Genomic DNA, 19,156 nt, shown 5'->3' on the forward strand with positions numbered 1-19,156 from the left:
ACGTAAGGCACTATATCTGAACAGGAAAAATGAAGCATACAAATATAGGATGGGTGATACATGTACTTGAAAGCAGTACATGTGAAAAGGATCTAGGAGTCTTAATAGAGCACAGAGTGATGCAGTAGCCAAAAACCCAAAACAATTTTGGGCTGCAACAACAGGAGTATAGTGTTGGGATTAAAGAAAGCCATAGTCCCAATCTTAGTTTGTTCAGATCTTACCAGGAACACTGCCCAGTTCTGGGTGCCACAGTTCAAAGAGAATATTGGCAAGTTGGAATGTGTGCAGAGAATATGACCACAATGGTCAAAGGTTTGGAAACCAAGCCTTTTGAGGAACAATTTTAGGAAACTGGGAAAGTTTAGCTTGAAGAAGATAAGACTGAGGCCCCTTCCACACAGCTGTATAAAATCCACATTGAACTGGATTATCTGGCAGTGTTGACTCATAATCCAATTCAAAGTAGATATTGTGTATTATCTGCCTTGATATTCTGGGTTATATGGCTGTGTGGAAGGGGCCTGAGATCCCTTCTACACTGTTCTATAAGGATTTGATCCCAGATTATCTGCTTATCCCAGATTATATAGCTGTGGAGATTCATATAATCCAGTTCAAAATAGAAAATCCTGGGATATAAGGACAGTGTAGAAGGGGCCAGAAATGGCACATGATGACTGTCTTTAAATATGTGAAGGAATGTCATATACTAGTTACTCCTAATCATGTTTTTGCTGATCAAGAGGATAGGCCATGAAGTAATGAGTTCAAATTACGAGAAAAGGGCTTCCACATAAACTTTAGGAAGAAGTTTTGTTTATGTTTTTACTGAAAGTGCAATAGATTGCCTCAGGATGTGTGTCTCTTTTTTGGAACTGCTATAATTGCGTATTTCTGCATGGTAGGAGGTTAGACTAGATCAGGGCTGCTTAAACTGTTCCTACCCATGACCACTTTGCCTGATAAATGTTTCTGTGCCCATGGTTATATAGGTATATAAAACAGGTATACAAATGAAACATTTACTGATTAAAATCATAAAGAACATTATTTTAAAACAATTTTTAGTATACATATAATTTTACCATTGATTAGAAAGCAGATTTACGTACTAATGAGATGAATGTACCTGTTTATTCTTACATAAAAATTTTAAACTTGGCTGAATAGTTAATACTGCAGGATGTAGAGCATCTTCAACATTTTACATGCATACTTGGTTTACAGCCTCAAATAGCAGAATATACTCTATTGGTTTTCCTTATTCCACAGGGGGATATTTTGGGGGTCTGTACCTCCAGTTTAAAAGATCCCAAAAGGGCTTAGAAAGCTTAAAATAAATGATTTTTTATAAATATCTGTATAGCTAAGCTAAGAAACTGCCTGCAAAGAAGAACCTGATACATTATTTAGTATGGGAGGCGTGTTAATGGGTGGATCTATAATACAAAAACAAGATGATTGGACATTAGACACACATGATTTCTAGGAAATTACATGCTTTACCGAAAAAGGGGAGTTAAGATAACTAGAAACTTTCTAGCACACATGAGCCCCAACTCACCTGAATAATGATGTAGTGAAATAGAAACTCACTGGGAGAAAAGGTATAAAACCCCACTCACCGAATGCTGGGGGTGGGCAGTTTTACTTTTTTTTTGCCTGCACAGCAGGAGGTTGCTCACCTGCCTGGCTAGGCACAATAATAAAGGTTGTTTTTCACCTGGATAGATCCATCTCTTCTCTCTCCTTGTGCTTTCTCACATCCAAAAATCCACAACAATCCCATGTTGCAGTGTGGGCCATGTATCTGAAATGGACCCACCCCTGTTTCTCCCTTGTTTCCAACATGGTTTGTTCATATGCAATCCATGTCATTTCCTCCTCCACCACCCCCCAAAACACCCCCAAGCACTTACCTATTCTTACCTGCACAGGTTGCAGGAAAGTTCTTCTTGAACTTTTAATGGCAGATGACTGACATTTATAAAATTTCAGTTGGGTATGGTTTATAAATCCCTCTTAGTTTTAAATCAGATTTTGAAGGGAAGCATTTCTGAAATGGAAATGATAGCCATCAAGCACATTTGCAAGACTTGCTAAACAAACCAGGCTGATTTTCCTTTTTTATGAAGTACATCTGAAGCATTTGCTGCACATGATTGCTAATAGATGCATGTAAATGTTTAAAATGGCCACTAGGTGACACGGTACATATTTTTGCAACCCCCACATTTAGTTAAGGGACCAGAATGGGGCCACAACCCACAATTTAAGAAGCTTTGGATTAGATCAGTGGTTCTCGACCTGTGGGTCCTTAGATGTTTTGGCCTTCAACTCCCAGAAATCCTTAAAGCTGGTAAACTGGCTGGGATTTCTGGGAGTTGTAGGCCAAAACACCTGGAGACCCACAGGTTGAGAACCACTGGATTAGATGGCTCTTGCATCCTTGACGAGTCTATGTCAAGTTCAAGTTCACTTTATTACCGTCAATGACCAGCTCATAAGGACACAGTCTTGCACAACCACATCAGGTCTAAGCGTCTGCAAATTTAAAACTGCCAGAACATCAAGACAATTCAGCCAAAAATCTAAGACAAAGCCATATACAGGAGTATATCAAAACCTAATACAATTAGTGGAATTAAAAGAAAGGGAATCTAAAGGAATTGGGGTGCTCAAGTGGCACAGGGAAGGGAAGTCCAGTCAAACAGAGGAGGGAGCAACATCCATACTATAATTAAAATACTAGAATCCCAATTTCCTGCTAGTATGAAATCTTGTGCTATTAGTCATCAACTGCTGTATTTTAATTGCTGCTGTGCAGAACTTGTCAGCATAAGTTATAGCCGAGTTCGTACCTGAAAGCAGTAGGGAGATGTAAAATTGTCCAAACCTCCCTGGGTGTTTGTATAGCCATGGTGTAATGAGGTGGGATTGAATATCCTTATAGAACAGGCATTGAAAAAGCACATGTTCTGTTGTTTCTGTGTCCTGAGTCACAGGGGCACAGTCTCTTGTTGTATGGGGTCTTCCTGTAACAACCTTCCAATATAGCAGAAGGGAGGGCCTGGCAACGTGCCAGAGTGAAGGCCCTCCGATGGCTGGAAGCCTCTAACATTGTTAGATATACAAAACCTACTGATTCAATTGATAATAAAGGATGGGGCATTGGCGAAGTCTAATTAGGGCTCAATGTCAGCTATTTGTTGCTTAATTAGAGATTTGGCTTGGTCACAGCCCATTCTGGTTAGCTGTCCTGGAGAGAAACCCAAGGATGAAATTTTGGCTGCTATTGCTTTTTCCCAACTGGACTGAAAGTCATCCGACATAGTACGAGGTGCAAGGCCAAGGAGAGTGAGGGATAGTCTAAGCCAATAGTTCAGTATAGCCACCCACATCCTGGCCTCAGTTCTCTGGAGGCCAGTCTTCAGACGTAGGGTAGCGTTGGAGACACACCTTGGTACCTGGAGGGCCAATCTTAAGAATTTGGATTGTACACTCCAATGGGGTGCAATCAGACAAGAGTCTATGATACTAGGTTTTCTTTGGAGATGTGCATATAAACAATGTTATATATGTAGGAGTATTTAACAGGATTTTAGTGTTACATCCTCACTTTCTGCTTGTGTGTTTGTTATCTTGCTCATCTCTCTCAAAATATGCCCTGCCATGACACATTTAATGCTGTATTTGATTTGGTCCATACTGCGGTGAAGTTCAAAGTTGTCTTTTCCTGGCTAGTGATGGAATAGACCTACATCCTGCTATCTCTTTCAGTTGTATCAGAGAGTATTGAGAATAGATTAGGCATGGGCCAACCTTTTTGCCTTGGGCCACATTGTGGGCCAGGCCGGAAGAGAGGGGGCTGTTTGCAGTCTAGGCGTGGCAGGCCTGTGAGGGGTAGGGCAGGGCCAGGGTTATGCTCAGGTTGTCCTTCCAGCATAAGGACAGGACTGCTTGCCCCATCCTTATGCCAGGAGGAAGGCAAGACACATGCCAACTGCCCCAATCCTCCTCCACTGATCCTTGGGATATGCACTTGGCATTATGCCAGGAGGAGGGTGAGGCAGTCTGTGGCTGAGAGTGCTCCGGAGGGCTCTCAGCTACCATGTGCCTTCCTCCTTCCGGCATAAGGATGGGTCCGTTTGGACCTTCCTTATGCCGGGAGGAGAGTAAGACACGTGGTGGCTGACAGTGCTCCAGAAGGCTCTCAGCTGCTGCATATCTTCCTCCCCTGTCTTTTTGGTATAAAGGATATGGCGGGCTGCCGTGTCCTTATGCCAAGGGGACAGGGAAAATTGGGAGGGCCTGAGGTAAGTGCTCAGAGTCACACATTCGGCCCCCGAGCCATAGTTTGGCCCTGGTCTCCCATAGCCCTAATCCTAAGGCTACAATATACATGTTGTATAGTTCTGTGTTATGTATCAGTGATGTTTATGATTAGCTTAATACTTGGGGTTTTGGGGATCAGGTCATGAAGTTCATTGTGCTTCCCTTGGGTTTACAAGTTGTCCATGTTTTTTAAGAGAGTTTAGAAATAACATTTGGCTTTAGAAAATTAAAATCAAATGCAGAAGGAGGAAATCTCATGCAGTTAATTCTTCCAGCAGGTGGCACCATTATTCTGGAACTGTTGTGGCTTTCAATTGTAATTTCTCATTTGTATTTAAGACATGCTTTTCATTTCATGCAACTTGCTTTGCACTGTGATAATGATCACTGCTCAATTGCTTCTTTAAGAGTACAAAAAATTAGACTTCAAATTTGTCTTTTAATTTGTAAATATGGTGGTGATCCTGTAAAAAATAACTTAAACCTGTAATACTTTTTTGATAGAACTGTAAATACACACACACACACACACATATACATACACACACACACAGTAGAGTCTCACTTATCCAAGCTAAACGGGCTGGCAGAAGCTTGGATAAGCGAATATCTTGGATAATAAGGAGGGATTAAGGAAAAGCCTATTAAACATCAAATTAGGTTATGATTTTACAAATGAAGCACCAAAATATCATGTTATACAACAAATTTGACAGAAAAAGTAGCTCAATACACAGTAATGTTATGTTGTAATTACTGCATTTACAAATTTAGCACCAAAATATCATGATATATTGAAAACATTGACTACAAAAATGGCTTGGATAATCCAGAAGCTGGGTTAAGCGAGGCTTGGATAAGTGAGACTCTACTCTGTGTGTGTGTGTGTGTGTGTGTGTGTGTGTGTGTGTGTGTGTATATATATATATATAGAGAGAGAGAGAGAGAGAGAGAGATCTTCATTTGAGAAATTAATTCACAAGTATTGTTGCCTTACTCAATGCTGTACTTCATTGATCAACATCAGATAGTTGTTTTAAATTGTTCTACACAGGGAATGCTAGACTTTTGTTTTATTTGTAATAGAACATTTCATATTGTGTATAGTTAATTAAATAATAAGGAAATATGGTTATTGTTTAAAAAAAACTCCTTTCTTCAAGTGAAACCACTTCTACTGAAAAGTGAGGTGTAATCAATTGTAATTGCTTTATGTGTAGCTGTTAGGTTAGTGTTGCTTTTTTTCTTACCATATTAGAATAAGGTTTTAATCTGACTTTGAAAATATAATACTTTGCATGTATTCCTTGGCATGTGCAAATGTCCTTTTTCTGGGCACCACAGGATTTAATGTTTATTTATTATTTATTTATTACATCACTTCTACCCCGCCCTTCTCACCCATCGGGGGACTCAGGGCGGCTTACAGTATAACCATACACATTAAAAACAGTTTTCATCAAATTTAAAAATCCATCAAGATTAAAAATTACAATAAAATTAAGAATAGCCATTAAAATATACATAATTATACATTTAAATATACATTTAAGGCGCTTTCCATGTTCATGTGGGGTCTGTCAGTAGGTCATATATTCTTATCTCATTTTTGCTGCTACTCATGCTCAAATGCCTGGTCCCATAACCACGTTTTTGTCCTCTTTCGGAAAGACAGGAGGGAGGGAGCCTGCTTGACTTCAATGGGGAGGGCGTTCCATAGGCGGGGAGCCACCACTGAAAAGGCCCTGTCTCTCGTCCCCGCCAGCCGCACCTGTGAGGCTGACGGGACCGCGAGCAGGGCCTCATCTGACGATCTTAAGCTTCGAGGTGGGTTGTAGCGGGAGACACGTTCGGACAGATAAGCTGGGCCGGAACCGTTTAGAGCTTTATAGGCTAAAGCCAGCACCTTGAATTGTGCTCGGTAGCTAATTGGCAGCCAGTGGAGCTGGCGTAACAGAGGAGTAGTACGCTCCCTGTACGCCGCCCCAGTTATTAACCTGGCAGCCTCCCGTTGGACTAATTGAAGCTTCTGAACAGTCTTCAAAGGCAGCCCCACGTAGAGTGCGTTGCAGTAGTCTAAACGAGATGTAACAAGGGCGTGTACCACCGTGGCCAAGTCCGGCTTCCCAAGGTACGGTCGCAGCTGGCGCACAAGTTTTAATTGTGCGAAGGCTCCCCTAGCCACCGCTGAGACCTGGGGCTCCAGGCTCAACGATGAGTCCAGGATCACCCCCAGACTGCGCACCTGCGCCTTCAGGGGGAGTGTGACCCCATCCAGCACAGGCTGTAACCCAGTACCCTGTTCAGCCTTCCGACTGACCAGGAGGACCTCTGTCTTGTCTGGATTCAATTTCAATTTGTTGGCCCTCATCCAGTCCGACACAGCGGCCAAGCACCGGTTCAGGACCTGGACAGCCTCCTTAGTGACAGGTGGGAAGGAGTGACAGAGCTGGACATCATCTGCGTACATGATGTTCTCTTCACAGTACCTCTTCAACTTACTAAAATGACTCTGAAGCTGCCATGCAACTCTGTTTTGACCTGTGCAGCACACAGCTAGTATTGGAGAAGCATCTGGCTATGTTCTCATAGCCAAACACACAGTGATGACATCACCATCAGTCTTCCCAGTCTTAGTGCTGTTGTAATCGACATGTGTCTCACTATTATGATACTGTCAGCTACTTCTCTGGTTTTGCCTACTCACAATGAAACATGGGAAGGCTGTGGAGGGCATCTTCAGGAGCTCTTCTATAAATTGTATGAGGATATGTGGCTCAGCATAGTACAAGTCCATGTGCGAATATTAATGTTATCCTGTGCTATATGCTATGCAATGCTGAGGGAATGTTGGGTTGCACAAAAGCTGCAATCCAACATTCCCTCAGCATTGCATAGCATAAATATTTGCACATGGACCTACACTGTGCTGAGCCACAAATTGTGTAACCCATTTTTATTTCTTTTAATTCTTCCTTTATAGGGTTGTTGAAAGGGAAGAGACTACTTAGTGGGTGGTAAATGTGTACACATTTGAGGACTGGTAGTTGCTACTGTGTTAGACAATCAGATTATGTCACAGCAATATTGTACAGTTGTATGGGTTACTTGTATGTTTCCAGACTATGTTGAAAGTGCTAATGTTAACCTTTAACACCCTAAAGAAGTTTGGGACCAGGCAGTAGCTGCCACCTATAATACCCTCTGCACACTATGAGATCAGCATCAGTTGTATGTCCATTTGTATGTCCATCTGTAAGGCGGATGATCTTGAGACAAGGTTTTGTGTGCATTGCCATCCTCCACATGGGACTATATCCCAGCTAATGTGTATCAAGCAGCATCATTACAGGCCTTCAGTGAAATAGAAAGACTCATCTGCTTGCCATGGCCTATCCTTTAGTTAGTTTTCTACTGGCACCTTTATATCAAACTTGATTTTAACTGTTTGGTTTGTTCTTATCATTATTTTATTTTTGTATCACTTTGTTTTGTTGTTATCATTAAATAAAACTACACATACACATACTTTTTAACAATTGAATAGCTTTCATAGTGATAATGTTGTAACCTGTGTGTTCTTTTGATACAGGGGCACACAGACATATTAGCATATGGTACAGTAAAAGACCTACTGTTTTGTGATACACACCTAAAATTGTTCCGTCCTAGACAGAGTCCTATATCAGCATGTTCAGAAGAAGTATATGGAAATATGTGCAAAGAATGCTTAGACAGCTACCATTGCAACATGTATTGATGTGGTGAGCCAGCCCAAAGGCAGTACACTGGGTGAATGAGGCTGCATTGCCAATCTCAAGTTGAGGTTGTACAATATAGGAGTTGGCAGCCTATTAAAGATGAGAAAATAGCACAGTATATTTTAAAAAGACAATGAAGCAGATGGAGCCATATTGTGCATGACCATTGAGGTCATACATAGTATTCAATGAGTTCCTCTGACACACACATTAACATCATCCAGAATAGTAATAAATGTACTTGCACATGGACTAGTACTACTTTGTTAGGGCAGGCTAAGTCACTTTGTGTAAAAGTCCAAATTCTGGGTTTCTAAAATCCCATCTAGACCATTTAAATAGCTGTAATTAGTCTACACCACTATTTTGTGAGTGCAAATTTTAATTAATGCTCTCTGCCATGAGTATACATTTTAGCTGGAGCCAGAAAAATTTCTGTGTCTGCAGTTCTACTGAATGATAGTTATATTAAACATCCAAAGAAGAGCTGTACTGAATCAAACGAAGGCCTCTGTAATCTATTCTGTTCCTGGACAGGTCACTCAAATGCCTATATTAAACCTGCCTATGTTAAGCCAGTTTTTGCTTATGTTCTATGTCAGCTGAGATACAGAGGCATAGTGTCTCTGACAGTGGATATAATATATAGCTGGAGTTTTCTCAGTGACAATTATGCTTATAAGTATATTATGCTTTTGTCTACTGTATTTTAATTGTGTCGTTGGGCTTGGCCCCATGTAAGCCGCCCCGAGTCCCTGCAGGGAGATGGTGGCGAGATACAAAAATAAAGTCGTTGTTGTTGTTATTATTATTATTAATAATTCCTGGACACTGGAACTTGCCACCAATGTATAATGGCTCCCTATTATCTTTTTGCCAAAACCAAAGTCTTTCCCATTCTGGCAGCTTCCTGAAACTGGCATTACTTGCTGCAAAAGGGGTTTCTAAATGGATGAGTACAGTACTGCATTTTTAAAAATGACTGTTGAATCTCCTTGTAAAGTTATCCAAAGTTGATGACTATCTTATAGGCCTTTATTGGTCATCTTTTAAATCTTTACCAAGAGTGAAACAAACACTTGACCTTCCACCCACGTTTTGGTTATTTGGCTATTTGAACACAGCTGAACACAACGCTCCAGTTTACGTCCTCACCAACAAGCCAGAAAAATAAACCCAGAACTAACCCTATTTATGTTGTTAGAGGTATGTTGTGATTAGTATACAAGTTACAATTCACAGTTATTACTTCCTTCAAGAAAGTCAGTGTTTTTTTTTGTCCCCAGGTCATAATTTTATGCATTCTTTACTGTAATAAATGCTATTGGCCATAGTACTAATGATATGTTTAGCATGTTAACATACTGTATTCAGTAAGGCTTGTTCATGGGTAAGTGTGCAAGTATGTTTACTTGGAGTAAGTGATTTCTTAGTAGATAGTACAGTTGATTATCCTGTTCTGAAAAAGGAGGTGTGCCATTTTTACACAAGTAGAAATAACTAATTTTATTGCCAAGTGCTATTTTCTTATATATTATTATATAAGAAACATATATAATATGTTAATTCTTATGCCTGACTTCTATATCTACATATTCTAAATCAAGAGAAATAAGAATATTTTCTTTTGTTTCTGAAATACATGTCAGAGAAAATAATAGAACTGTAGAATTGGAGGAAACCACTCAGGCTATCCAGTCCAGCCCCTGCCATGAAGGAAAACACAATCAAAGCATCCCCAACAGATGACCATACAGCTTCTGTTCAAACACCTCCAAAGAAGGAGCTTCCACCACACTCCCAAGGCAGAGAGTTCCATTGCTGAACAGCTCTTATGGTCAGGATGTTCTTCCTAATGTTCAGCTAGAATCTCATTTCCTGTAATTTGAATCCATTGCTTTGAGTCCTAGTTTCCAGGGCAGCAGAAAACAAGCTTGCTACCTCCTCAATGTGATGTCCTTTCAGATATTTAAACATGGCTATCATGTCTCCTCTCAGCCAACTCTTCTGCAAACTAAAATACCCAGCTCTGGAGGCCACTCCTCATAGAACATGGTCTCCAGACTTTTGATCACGTTAGTCTCCCTCCTCTGGACATGTTCCAGCTCGTCAGTATGTCTCTTAAATTGTGCCCAAAATTGAATACAGTATTCCAGGTGAGGTCTGACCAAAGCAGAATAGAGGGGTACCATTATTTCTCTTGATCTAGACACCACACTTTGTTTGATGTAGTCCAAAATCCCATTGGCTTTTTTACCTGCTGCATCACATTGTTGATTCATGTTCAACTTGTACGTGTACTGTTGTCGAGCCATGTGTCACCCATCCTGTATTTGTACATTTTATTTTTTCTGCCTAAGTGTAGTATCCCACATTTTTCCTTGTTGACATTCATTTTATTAGTTTTGGCCCAGCTCTCTAATCTGTTAAGGTCGTTTTGAATTCTGATCCTGTCTTCTGGAGTGTTAGCTATTTGGTGTCATCTGCAGACTTGATCCAAGTCAAACTGCAAACTTGAACCTTCATCCAAGTCATTAATAAAGATGTTGAATAGCAGTAGGCCTAGGCCAGAGTCCTACTGCACCCCACTAGTAACTTCTTTTTTGGAAGAATATATTATGGTTATCAAATAAGTGTGTTTTTTTTTCTTTTTCCTGCATCCTCTATCTGAGGAGTAGGAAACAGTTTAGGGTACCAGGCCAAATCTTCACGTGTCTGACATTATCCAAACCAATGATAGCAGGAAATGTTTGTCACACCAACTGAAGCTTACCTCTACTCTCTCCTTGCCTTCGATGTGTAGGAGAAGGCAAGAGAAAAGCAAATTTGGTTTTCAGACCAACACACTTGTAGAAATGTTTGATTAATTTGCACTTCAAATGGAAGAGAGTGTGGGGCTGGAGAAGCTCTGTTGTTATCTTCATTTTGATATATCAACAGAGAAACAAATACAGTAGAGTCTCTCTTATCCAACTTTCACTCATCCAATGTTCTGTATTATCCAATGTAGAACGTTCACAGGAATGAACTTTTTATGGATTTAATTTCTGACAATATTGTTGCTGTAAGCTTATTTTATGCAATTCTATCTTTATTTGTAGTCAAAAAAATGTAGTAGTCAATGTTTTTGTAGTCAGTAGTTTCAATACATTGCAATCTTTTGGTGCTAAATTCGTAGATACAGTAATTACTACATAATGTTACTATGTATTGAGCTGTATATTGAACTGCTTTTTCTGTTGATTTGTTGTAAAACATGATGTTTTGGTGCTTAATTTGTAAAATCATAACATAATTTGACATTAAATAGGCTTTTCCTTAATCCCTCCTTATTCAACATTTTGGCTTATCCAGTGTTCTATTGCCCGTTTATGTTGGATAAGCGAGACTCTACTGTAGTGGGAAACTTTCCCAAGACCTTTGTGCCTAATTAGATAAACAGGTTGGTGGGGCTTCAAAGAAGAGTATTGTCCCTTGCAGCAACTAGAAGTTGAGAAGATAAACTTTTCCCCTCCTGATCATGACATTTTTATCCATTTCTCTGTAGATCATGCAGACCAATAGCCTTCATGACTTATACCAGAGAGAATGGCAAAAGAATTACTTTGTTGCTACCTCTGACACCAGCATACCAGCAGAGAAGGCAGATGCATATCGTGCACAGATTTTACGAATTCAGTATGCATGGGCAAATTCGGAGATCTCTCAAGTTTGCGCTGCTAACATGTTCAAAAATTATGCAGAAAAATATTCTGCAATTATTGACTCTGACAATCCAGAAACTGGTTTGAACAACTATGGCAAAGATATTTTAACTTTGGCAAGGTGTCAGCAAAATGACAGTGAAAAGTGGCAATCGGGCTTGGGAACAAGTAATGTGATGGATCTAAAGTGTGTGCAAGAGATAATAAAGGCAGGGAAGAAATCTAAGAGCTCTGTGAAGACGGAATCAAAAGCAAGTTCTGCTAAAGACATTACTTTCCCTGTTTCTTCAAGTCTTCCCAAACTTGGTCTTTGCAATGGTGACAGAGAATCTGTGGTGGAGGCTAGCTCATCAAATTGTGTAAACCATGGACCAGATACCACTGGGAGATCTTCAGCTTTGAAAATGCAACAAAATGATAATATTTCCTTGACTAAGGCAGGAGTTTTGCATTCATTTTCATCTGTTCAAATAAGTAATGTTTCTGATACTGCCTCTTATGCAACCCCCTTATTTCGGAACACGGAATCAGAATTTAATAGTACTTTAGCAGCTGCAAATAATTCTGGTTTGGGGCAGAAGATAGAATGTTCTGTTCAGTTTCCTCTCTCTGAAGGGATGGGCAATCTGGGAAAAAGGAAAAGTGTTTTTCTGTCCACTGGGGAAAGTGATAGGACAGCTTTTGGTGTCATTCCTAATAAAGTTATTAGTACAGAAGAAAAGAACTTTGTATGGAGTGGAGGGAAAATGATGGAGAACAAAACATCTGGTTTCAAAAGTGCCAAAGAACAGCTCTGGGTGGACCAACAGAAGAAACACCAAAATCAGCCTCAGCATACATCTCTGCCATCTTATGGTTGTACAAAAAAGTCTTTAGGAGCTGCAAGATCTCGTGGTCCATTTGGAAAGTTTATCTCTCCAGTGCCAAAACAAGATGGAAGTGGAAATAATGGAATGCCATGCAAAGCGTCTGGAAGTGGACCGACGGATATGGCTCATCCAGTAGATGAACGGCTAAAGAACATTGAACCCAAACTGATTGAACTTGTTATGAATGAAATCATGGACCATGGGCCTCCCATAACCTGGGATGACATTGCTGGAGTCGAATTTGCAAAAGCGACTATCAAGGAGATAGTAGTGTGGCCTATGTTGAGGCCTGACATTTTTACAGGCTTACGAGGTCCTCCAAAAGGAATTCTTCTGTTTGGCCCTCCTGGGACAGGAAAGACTCTCATTGGCAAATGTATTGCATGCCAATCTGGAGCCACGTTTTTTAGCATCAGTGCATCTTCACTGACCTCCAAGTGGGTAGGCGAGGGAGAAAAGATGGTCCGTGCATTGTTTGCTGTGGCACGGTGCCAGCAACCAGCTGTGATTTTCATTGATGAAATTGATTCTCTCTTGTCCCAGCGAGGAGATGGGGAGCATGAGTCTTCTAGAAGAATAAAAACAGAGTTTTTGGTCCAGTTAGATGGAGCATCTACTTCTTCAGAAGAGCGCATACTAGTTGTAGGGGCAACTAATCGACCACAAGAGATTGATGAAGCTGCCCGAAGGAGATTGGTAAAGAGACTGTACATTCCACTTCCTGATGCTTCTGCAAGAAAGCAGATAGTGTCTCGTCTGATGTCAATGGAACATTGCTCCCTAATGGATGAAGAAGTAGATCTCATAGTTAAAAAAACGGAGGGGTTTTCTGGGGCTGACATGACTCAACTTTGTCGAGAAGCTTCTCTAGGCCCCATCCGTAGTCTTCAGGCTGTTGACATTACAACGATCAAACCAGAGCAAGTACGATCCATTGCTTTTGAAGATTTTGACAATGCTTTAAAAACCGTGCGCCCCAGTGTGTCATCCAAAGATTTGGAATTGTATGAAACGTGGAATCAAACATTTGGGTGCGGAAGATAAGGGGAAGGAAGCCAGATCCCATTGTGTTTAATTTTTATTGCTATTGATTTCATGTGTTCTAATAAATAGGAAGTAAATAGCTGAGTTGTGTTTTTTTGTTACCTGAACTAAGGAGTAATGTATAATTAATGCAATTGACACCACTTTAAGTGCCATGGATTCATGGGAGTTTTAGTTTTCCAAGGTCTTTAGCCTTCTCTGCCAACAAGCCCTGATGTACCACTAGACTACAACTCCTAGGACACTATAGTATTGAGTCATGGCAGTCAAAGTGGTGTCAAACTGCATTAATTTTACAATATAGATGTACCCAAAGTCAGACTGCTTGGCAAAATACACTTTTTAAATGTAACACGTGGTACCCTGACTCAGATGCAAGACCCTTTGAATTCAATAGGGCTTAGTAATGAGCGATTCTTGCATATCCTAGAAAAATAAACATTGATCTTCTGTTTTTATAACATTTGTAAAAAGCACCAATTGACAATATTCAATGGGTCAGCCTAAATATGAAACATTTCTTATACTTCCATATGTACATATGTACGCATACACGTATATTATATTGTACTGTCCTTCCATTCAGGCATGCAACCTACCCAGGCTGCCTTAATCTGAGCCACTGGATAAAAGAGTCATAGAGCTTTGCGACTGAATTTTATGTGGCCCTATAGAGCATAAATGCTTGTACTGTAATACCATTTTTTTTTGCAGAAATACTTAAAATTCTTTATTTTTGTAACTTCCTTTCCTGAAACTATTCTGCTATCTTGATTTTGAATTGAGAATGTTGAACCTTTTTAGCGGAAATTGATATTAATATTATCCAATCCAATAAGCCTTTATTGGCATCGGCCTTTTGGCTAAGATCAAGTGTAGTAGATATTAATATTATATTAATCACATTTCAAACAATATGGAAAATGAATTTAAAAATCATTCAGAATTATGTGCCTAAAACGTAGAACTTACTAATTTATTAGTGTGCTTTTGAAAATATATTGGTAGTATACAAACTGATTCCTCACAAAAAACAGAAATTATCTAAATGGGAACCTGCATACAATTTATGAAGTTAAATGCAAGAGTGAAATTTGTGTTACAAGTTAACACATACAGTCAGATCAATGTCTACAGTGAATAAGCTGATCTCCCAAAAGGATTCATTGCCAGGTTTCTTACATTTAGGGCTGTCTATGTTGCTTAAAAAGTTATCTGTTCTTTTATATTTTATTTTATTTCACTATGTATGTCTTGCATTTTCCCACACATATATTTTAATTAATTCTTAAGAAGTTTTAAAATAGTTTTATCTATTATACACTGCCTTGAAGGCACTACTACACTAAGAAGAAATAAAAAGCAAATGAAAGCAAATAAAATTTGCTGTGCTAACTAGTTTCAACATAATGTTATGACATGGCATAACAACAACAAGTGAAAATTCCTTTTATTTAAAGTAGGGATACGTAGATGTTCTTGAATATTAACAAGGACTAGTTTGACTTGGCTGAATTCTTTCTGAAACAAGTACATAAAAGAAACCGGTTGCTTGGAATTTTGCCTAAATTTTGCATAATAAAAATTTAAATTTTTATTGTGTTGTGAAAGCTTGTGGGTAGTTAGTATAGGCAATTCAGCAAAAGAGCAGTAACATTAAGTATCTTTTGTATTTCATGATGGATGAAAATGCAATTACTTAGTAGCGCAGCATTGAATTTAGCATTTAGTGATACACTTCTTTGTATGTATAATTCAGTCATAAACAGAAGTAAAAGCAATTTGCAAATGTGCCACCATTAAGAAAAGCAGCAATAACATACATTATTAAAACCCCTTTCTTCAACTTACTTGTCTGAACGTGTCTCCCGCTATGACCCATCACATAATTTAAGATCGAGAGAGGTCCTGCTCTCAATCTTGTCAGCCTCACAAGTGCGGCTGGCAGGGACAAGAGACAGGGCTTTTTCAGTGATGGCCCCCCGCCTATGGAACGCTCTCCCAAATGAAATCAGACAGGCTCCCTCCTATCTTTTTGGAAAAAAGTGAAAACTTGGTTGTGGGACCAGGCTTTTGAACAACAATTGAAGCAGCACTAATTACACGAATGACTCAAGGTATAATGACAAACCCAGTTCTAATTCGGAATGCGCCTTGTGTGTGTGTGTGTGTGTGTGTGTATATATATATACTAGCTGTGCCCGGCCACGCGTTGCTGTGGCAAAGAATGGTGGTATGGGAAATAAAGTATTGAGGAATTGGTGGTAGTTAAGGTAAAGGGTAAACATTTTCCCCTGACGTTAAGTCCAGTCATGTCTGATTCTGGGGGTTGGTGCTCATCTCCATTTCTAAGCCGAAGAGCCGGCGTTGTTCATAGACTCCTCCAAGGTCATGTGGGATGACTGCATGGAGCGGCGTTACCTTCCCGCCGGAGCAGTACCTATTGATGCACTCACATTTACATGTTTTTGAACTTCTGGGTTGGCAGAAGCTGGGGCTAACAGTGGGGGCTCTCTCCGCTCCCCCAATTCAAACCTGCGGCCTTTCGGTCCAGAAGTTCAGCAGCTCAGCGCTTTAACATGCTGTGCCATCAGGGGATATTATTTCCTAAAGGTTGTGAATATACAATATTTCTGATTGTTTTTTTTTTGTCTGTTGGAGGCAAGTATGAATGCTGCAATTAGGAAAAATGATTAGGATGCAATGGCCTTGCAGATTTAAAGCCTAGCTGTTTCCTCCCTGAGTGATTTTTTTGTTGGGAGGTGTTAGCTGGCCCTGATTCTTTCCTGTCTGGAATTGCCTTGTTTTCAGAATGGTGTCGTTTGCGATATTTTATGTGCTTCTACTGTCTGTGGCCCTGAGAAAACAGAGGATTGGCCAGACTTTGATGATGGGAATACTTTGTTGGGAGGTGTTAGCTGGCCCTGATTCTTTCCTGTCTGGAATTGCCTTGTTTTCAGAGTGTTGTTCTTTATTTAGTGTTCTGATTTTAGAGTTTGTATTGTTCTGTTTTATTATACCACATTAATTTTTATATATTCTGATTTTAGTGTTTTTGAATACTTGGAGCCAGATTGTATTCATTTTCACGGTTGACCACAACACAATAATAATAATAATAATAGTAATGATAGTAATGATAGTAATAATAATGACTTTGGTAATACATAGTGCTTCACTGCCTTCTCAGCTTCCTTTCTGGAAGAATCCTTTCTTGTGAGGTGTTAGCTGGCCCTGATTGTTTCCTTTGTGGAATTTCCAATTTCCTTGCTTTATTTACTTTCTTTATTTTTTATTACTGTCCTGGTTTTAGAGATTATATTGTTCTGCATTATTCTATCCTAGAAATTATTTCATATCAAAGTAGAATCTCACTTATCCAACATTCGCTTATACAATGTTCTGGATTATCCAACGCAGTCTGCCTTTTCATAATCAATGTTTTTGTAGTCAGTGTTTTAAATTCATTGTGATATTTTACTGGTAAATTTGTAAATACAGTACAGTAAAGTCTTACTTATCCAACATAAGTGGGCTGGCAAAATGTTGGATAAGCGAATATGTTGGATAATAAGGAGGCGTTAAGGAAAAGCCTATTAAATATCAAATTAGGTTATGATTTTACAAATGAAACACCAAAACATCATGTTAGACAACAAATTTGGCAGAAAAAGTAGTTCAATACGCAGTAATGCTATGTAGTAATTACTGTATTTATTAATTTAGCACCAAAATATCACGATATATTGAAAACATTGACTACAAAAATGCGTTGGATAATCCAGAACGTTGGATAAGTGAGTGTTGGATAAGTGAGACTCTACTGTAATTACTACATAGCATTACTGCGCGTGGAACTACCTTTTCTGTCAAATTTGTTGTATAATATGATGTTTTGGCGCTTAATTTGTATAATGATTACCTAATTTGATGTTTAATCAGCTTTTCCTGAATCCCTTCTTATTATCCAATATATTTACTTATCCTGCTGGCCTGTTTATGTTGGATAAGTGAGAGTCTACTGTATATTGATAATCTTATATTATCTGCTTAGAACTGGATTATATGAGGCTCCTTCTTCACAGCTGTATAAAATGCACACTGAAGTGGATTATATGGCAGTGTGGAGTCAAGATAATCCAGTGCAAAGCAGATAATATAAGATTATAAATGGGTTCTATAGCTGTGTGGAAGGGCCTTGAGTCTACACTGCCATATAATCCAGTGTAAATTAGATAATCTGTGGAAGAAGTCTAAGTGAGGCCTAAATCTGCCTGTCCCCTAACTGAAACCTGGCTGTCCCTTGGTTGCTAGGCAACGAAGTGGGCAGAGATTAGCCCTCTAAACTGGCAGCAATTGGATAAAAACAATTATTGCTCTCCCTCTAATTAGGACTTTATTTTTCTTTTCTTTTTGTTGTATCAACCCTGAGGCATGTGTGATGGGTTGTGTTGTCAAATTTCGAGGTTGGGGGGCCTGTAGTTTTGTTGCTTTGTCCGCTGCCCTGATGCCATCACTCTTTTATATATAGAGATAATGAATGTTTTAATATAAGTAATTTTAAATTGAATTGAAATGTAATCGAAATTGTTTTATATATGTGTATATATTTGTAAGCCGCCCTGAGTCCCCTTTGTGGGTGAGAAGGACGGGATCGAAATGCTGCAATGAAATAAATAAATAAATAAATAAATGAGCAATTCCCAAAAGCTTGTCAGAACCAGCTTTTCTAGGAAAAGAGTTCCAGAGCCCAGGACATCCACCTGCCCATGTGTTCTCATCAGATCTCCTGTGTGGGAAATGAGATAGAACGTACCAAGAATTTGAATGAAGATGAGACGGAAAAGATTTATGCAAAACTGACATGGGCTGCCTCCCTAAATCTTATTCATATTTACTTGGAAGTAAGTCCCATTAAATATAATTAGTGTTTTGAGTAAACATAGGTTTACAATATATACTTGGAATGACATTCCCTTGCTTATTTATTTATTTAAGGTGCTTTTACCCCGCCTTTCTCAACCCCGGAGAGGACTCAAGGCAGCTTCACAACATGGCAATAATTCCATGCCTTTAAAAACAGAGTACAAAACAACCATTTAGATAAAATAAAATATTAAAAAACAATTAAAACAATTAAAACATTTAACTTCATACATTAGGATAAATCACTTGATCCATTGGCTTCGTCCGGGCCGTTCCATTAGTTGGTTACACATCTTTCATATCTATTATTTCTCCAGATTTCCGAAAGCTTGGTCAAAGAGCCATGTCTTCACATTTTTGCGGAAGATCAGGAGGGAGGGGGCTGATCTAATCTCCGTGGGGAGGGAGTTCCATAGCTGAGGGGCCTCCACTGAGAAGGCCCTGTCTCGTCCCTGGCAATCGCGCCTGCAAAGAGGGTGGGACCGAGAGCAGGGCCTCCCCAGATGATCTTAGA

At 39.4% G+C, this 19,156-nt stretch overlaps 2 protein-coding genes across 8 annotated transcripts in view; both read left to right on the top strand.

Annotated features, from left to right (window-relative positions):
* Positions 1-13,795, top strand: part of fignl1 (fidgetin like 1) — a 39,273-nt gene extending 25,478 nt beyond the window's left edge. Inside the window, exon 2 of the mRNA XM_062983802.1 lies at positions 11,647-13,795. Within this exon, the coding sequence (XP_062839872.1) occupies positions 11,647-13,716 (2,070 nt within the window). The 3' untranslated portion in view covers positions 13,717-13,795. The remainder of the gene's footprint in view (positions 1-11,646) is intronic.
* LOC100564198 (cytochrome c oxidase assembly factor 1 homolog) overlaps positions 1-19,156 on the top strand; it is an 82,187-nt gene that overhangs the window by 25,707 nt on the left and 37,324 nt on the right. The gene's annotated exons all lie outside the window — the stretch shown is intronic.

This window comes from Anolis carolinensis, chromosome 6 (genome assembly GCF_035594765.1).
Source record: "Anolis carolinensis isolate JA03-04 chromosome 6, rAnoCar3.1.pri, whole genome shotgun sequence".
Classification (NCBI taxonomy): Eukaryota; Metazoa; Chordata; class Lepidosauria; order Squamata; family Dactyloidae; genus Anolis; species Anolis carolinensis.